The sequence below is a fragment of the Sorghum bicolor genome, unplaced genomic scaffold (assembly GCF_000003195.3).
Source record: "Sorghum bicolor cultivar BTx623 unplaced genomic scaffold, Sorghum_bicolor_NCBIv3 super_120, whole genome shotgun sequence".
NCBI lineage: Eukaryota > Viridiplantae > Streptophyta > Magnoliopsida > Poales > Poaceae > Sorghum > Sorghum bicolor.
This window is the reverse complement of record NW_018396486.1, coordinates 28,958-34,038: the sequence shown is the minus strand read 5'-3', so window position 1 is coordinate 34,038 and position 5,081 is coordinate 28,958. Positions and strand designations below refer to the sequence as shown.

The window sequence follows — 5,081 nt, the reverse complement described above, 5'->3', positions numbered from 1 at the left end:
TGTAGAAGAGGGTAAACAATAAAGCATGCATCGAATAGATATGTGGATGAATGAGCTGGGGGGGTCCGTCAAATATATATATGGATGACGTCCATTGATCCTAAAGCAGTGGAGTAGCAAGAATGGCCACTAAGGTAGCAACAACCTCCTCCTTTTTGTGCGCCCGCGCCAATATATATAACGAAAAAGTTAAGTAAGAATCTACCAAGAAAGCACTTGCTAATAACGCACAACTTTTTTGACATATATACTATGTGTACTTGGTTTATCTATCCACATCACAGATGATGTCACGCACGCATGCACGTTGCCACAAGCTAGAGCTAGCTAGGCGTGTCGTCTCACTTGGTCACTTCTTCTATATATAGGCAAGCAACAAGCTGTGTTGCTGCATTCACTTTTGCATTTGCAATGCCGGCTTGCCTGCTTCTTCCCCACCCCAGTTATTCATCATATATCATCTAACGCGTGAACACCAACTGAAAGGAATGGTAGTACCAACAACTAGGACGACGCAGCAGCAGCAGCTAGTACAGTCGTTACCGCCGCCGCCGCCACCACACTCGTCGTCCCAAGACGACGACGATGTGGTGCGGCAACTGGTGATGGGGCGTTGGCGTTCATCCCTGTCGTCAGGCCTGCGTACCGCCCTGTCCTGCACCATCGTGGGCCTCGTCACCCTCTACGCACCGGCCGCCCTCCGCCGCCACATCACCTTCCCGGCCTTCTCCTACGTCGTCACCGTCATCCTCGTCACGAACGACGCCACCCTCGGCACGGCCCTGCGCGGCGCCGTGAGCGCGCTTCACGGCAGCCTCATGGGCGCGGCGCCCTCCGTGGCGGCGCTGTGGCTGGCGCACCGCACGGGCGCCGCGGAGTCGGTGGTGGCCACGTCGGCTGTGGTGGCGCTGACGGCGTTCGCAGTGGCGCTCCCGGAGTCGGTGGGTCCAGTGGCGAAGCGGATCGCGCTGGGGCAGGCCATCATAATCTACGTGGCCAGGTTCCAGCGCGGGAGCCGCGGCCTGGCGCTGCTGCACCCGGCCAACGTGGTGGCGTGCACGGCGCTCGGGGTGGCGGCGGCCCTGCTGGCCGTGCTGCTTCCCTGGCCGAGGTTGGCGACACGGGAGGCCAGGGACAAGCTTGGCAGGGCGTATAAGGTGGTTGCCGCCGAGAGGGTCAGGGTCCTGGCTGATGCCTTTGCCGCTGTTGTGGGTGTGGAAGCCGAGGAGTGCAGCCGGCAGCGACGATGGCAGATGGCGGCGTGCATGTCGGAGGCCAACCGGCTGGCCTCCGCAAGTACAACCCTCCTCAGCCGCGTGAACGCCATCAAGGTACGTAAGTAAGGGTAGTTTCTTCCTCCGATCCTGTGCAGTGCAGTGCGTGTTGCTGACTTGTGCATGCTGCATTCGTGCATGCAGGAGGATTTGCAGTGGGAGCGAGCGACGGTGGTGGTGGACGACAACATCGAGATGCCACTGACGGGAATGCAGATCGCACTAGCAACGATGCAACAAGCAGCCGACGGCAGCCATGGGATTGGGAGGAACAATATGGTCGGCCTGGTCATGGCGATGAGGGACCAGATACGCCTCGCCCTCCTCACGCCCAACAAGCAGAGCAGATTTGGATCATCCTGCAGCACGGCCACTGCCACGCCCAGCAACAAGTCACTCTGCTACTTGCCAACTCCGACTAACTACGACGACTACCACGAGCAGCAGCAGCAGCTGGCGCCCTTTTTGTTCATCTTCTCCCTCTATCAGCTCCATCGCCGCTGCTGTGGTCCCAAGACGCCATTGATGGTAGAGGCAGCTGCCATGCCCAACGCCAACAAGGTAGTGCCGGCAGCAGCAGCAGCAACAACGACGACAGGCCAAGAGGAGCAACCAACCGACTTATTGCCAGACGAGGAGCAAGAAGAAGTAGAGCAGCAAGTGGGGCAGGACGACGATCATCCATCTTCACAAGCAGAGGAGAAGCAGCAGGCTACGACACGCGGCCATGGCTGTACCAGCTGCTGGCCTCGGCTCGTTGCGGCGGCCAAGTGCGGCTTCTCGCTCGGCCTTGCCGTCCTGCTGGGCCTGCTCTTCAGCAACGACCACGGATTCTGGTCAGGTCTCATCGTCGCCACCACCATGACGGCGGGGCGCGAATCCACCTGGGCTGTGGCTGTGGCGCGCGCCCACGGCACCGCCCTGGGCTCCATCTACGGCGTGCTGTGCTGCGTGCTCATGTCGCAGCAGCAGCAGCTCCTGACCATGGACCTGCGCTTCGTGGCCCTGCTCCCCTGGATGGTCCTCGCCACTTTCCTCAAACGCAGCCGCGCGTACGGCCCTGCCGGCGGTGTGGCGGCCGCGCTGTCGGTCGTCATCATCGTGGGGCGCCGCTACGACGAGGCTCCCATGGCCTTCACCATCGCGCGCCTGGTGGAGACCTTCATAGGCATCTCCTGCGCCGTCCTGGCGGACCTTGTGTTCCAGCCTGGAGCAAGGCCGTCGGTGCAGGCCAAGGCGCAGCTCACCCGCTGCATCGCTGCTCTGGCTGACTGCTGCCTTGCTGCTGATCTTTCTTCATCGGAATTATTGTTGAAGAGGGTGCAGCAGGAGCTAGCCCTCTTGAGGAAGTACGCCGCGGAGGCCGGCAGCGAGCCCACCTACCTGTGGATGCTGCCGTTCCCGGTGGCCTGCTACGACAAGATCCAGGGCAGCATCGGCAGGATGGCGCAGCTGCTGCAGCTCTACCACCAGGCACGCCGCTGCATGGGTACCGGTGTGTCTCTGCCTTTGTCTTCGCAGCAGCAGGTGGACGATGATGACACCAACAACAACACCATCCCGCAACACTTCCTAATTAACCTCGCCACCACCTCCCTCAGCCACTGCCTCCACATTCTGGCACCACCGCCAACACCACAAGGCAAGGAGGCGAAAACGCCCAAGGGCCATGTCGTCGACCTTGAGGCTGGGACTGCGGCTAGCGGCGTCGGCTGCAGCTGCTGCTACAAGGATGACGAGGTGGTGGGCTCCTTCCTAGCCCAGGCAGGAGAGGCAAAGCTGCTGCTGTTGAACGATGATGAGGAGAGATTCTTGCTAGTCTGCTGCCTGGGCTCCATTGCCATGTGCATGGGAGAGAGCCTCAAGGAGGCACAGCAGCTGGAGGCGCACATCATAGACCTCAGCACTCGCTGATATATATAGAGATTAATTGATTGATCCATGCACATGCATTCTTCTACCAATACCAAGCTTGTTCGCTTGAGCTTATACGAGTGTTTTTCTCTCAATATAAATCCGCGAACAGTACTTTTAGCCATGACTTTTCTGCTAAGCTAACAAGCTCAAGGTACTATCTTCTGATTACGGCCTTGTTTAGTTCACTCCAAAAATCAAAAAAATTTCAAGATTCTCCATCACATTGAATCTTGCGGCACATGCATGAAGCATTAAATATAAACGAAAATAAAAACTAATTACACAGTTAATCTGTAAATCGTGAGACGAATCTTTTAACCCTAGTTAGACAATACTTACCACAAACAAACGAAAGTGCTACAGTAGCGAAATCCAAAAAGTTTTCACATCTAAACAAGGCCGCCCATTCCCTACATAGTAAAATCTCACAAATACTCCTTCCAGCTCAAGGGAGACTATCTCCGAGTTGAAACAGAGACAGGTTATCCATCAACAATACCACACATTTTGGCAACTAGTGTGAGACCCGATTGACTTGTGCCCAGGCTAACAACATAATCACGCAGTTGAACTGCGCAGCGGCCACATCCAACATGAAATATGATAGAATATCAGAACCATGAGGTATATATTCCATTACCATCTACAAGTTTGTAACTAAGGCCTTGTTTAGTTACCAAAAAATTTCAAGATTTCCCGTCACATCGAATCTTGCGGTACATGCATGGAGTATTAAATTTAAACGAAAACAAAAACTAATTACGCAGTTTGCTTGTAAATCGCGAGATGAATCTTTGACCCTAATTAGTCTATGATTGGATAATATTTGCCACAAACAAACGAAAGTGCTACAGTACCCAAAATCCAAAATTTTTGCCAACTAAACAAGGCCTAAGCAACCAAACCTACAATGGAACAAGAGTCAGCTTCCTGTCACAAAACACCTCATCTCGTAGATGCTTCCATCCTCTCCATTTTATCACCCAACATGTTCTCACTGGAAATTGACATTCAAGATTAATACACACGCTCATGACCCAATACTTTATACTATGGTCAGCATCTATTCCTACAAAAGGAGACACAGGAAGACATACTGCCAAACTGCCCACCACAAATGTTGTGCCAAAATCATTTAGCTGGTTTCCATTGCTGCAGCATGGTACTTGTCCAAGTCTGCATCCAGATCTTCAGCAGAAACTCTCACCATATCCTCTCCCCTCCCCTTCCCTCTCCCACGCCCACGCCCACGCCCACGCCCAAAATGCCCACCATGCCCTTGCCCACGCCCACCAAATCCACCTCTGCTTTGAGGCCATCTTCTAGTTCTAGCACCACCTCTTCCAGGCCCACTGCAAAATTTCAGTGATGGTTTCTTACTCCAGATCTCTATAGAAGAGAAAAAATGACACTGGTGCAAAGCATAGTCAAAACTGTTGATTCACATGACAATGCAATCTTAGATTAGCAATCAGAGTAAATAAGACTCGGTTCCGATTCCATCACATGTTTGACAGATTTCGCACACTCCCAAACCACTCATTTATCATGTGGAGGCAACATTTATGAGCGTTGCCTTCCAGGAGATTGCCAAATGTCAACAAAAATATGTATATCATGGGTCCTATATATACTTCTATCACTACTAATATGAGCATGTGGCTTATATCTCTTTAGAGTAAAATACACTGGCGGCCCTTTAACTTGTCAGCCTGTGCCACTTTGGTCCATGAACTTGCAAACCCGAAAAAGTGACCCCTGAACTTGTCCGCCTGTGCCACTTTGGTCCATGAACTTGCAAACGCGAAAAAGTGCCCCCTAAACTTGTCGACCTGTGCCACCTTGGTCCATGAACATGCAAATACGAAAATAACACCAGCTGCATGACAC

General features: G+C 53.4%; 1 protein-coding gene across 1 annotated transcript; it reads left to right on the top strand.

Annotated features, from left to right (window-relative positions):
- Window positions 1-353: 353 nt before the first annotated feature.
- On the top strand, window positions 354-3,366 carry LOC8155616. The gene is made up of 2 exons (XM_002489036.2): window positions 354-1,331; window positions 1,419-3,366. The coding sequence occupies exons 1-2, from the start codon at window positions 489-491 to the stop codon at window positions 3,186-3,188; spliced, it is 2,613 nt and encodes an 870-aa protein (XP_002489081.2). The 5' UTR covers window positions 354-488; the 3' UTR covers window positions 3,189-3,366.
- The last annotated feature ends 1,715 nt before the right edge of the window (window positions 3,367-5,081 follow it).

Excerpts from the sequence above, each read along its gene's own strand:
- LOC8155616 (XM_002489036.2), top strand. The coding sequence starts at position 489 with ATGGTAGTACCAACAACTAGGACGACGCAGCAGCAGCAGCTAGTACAG. Across the intron at positions 1,332-1,418 it reads GCCGCGTGAACGCCATCAAG|GAGGATTTGCAGTGGGAGCG; the intron begins GTACGTAAGTAA and ends TCGTGCATGCAG.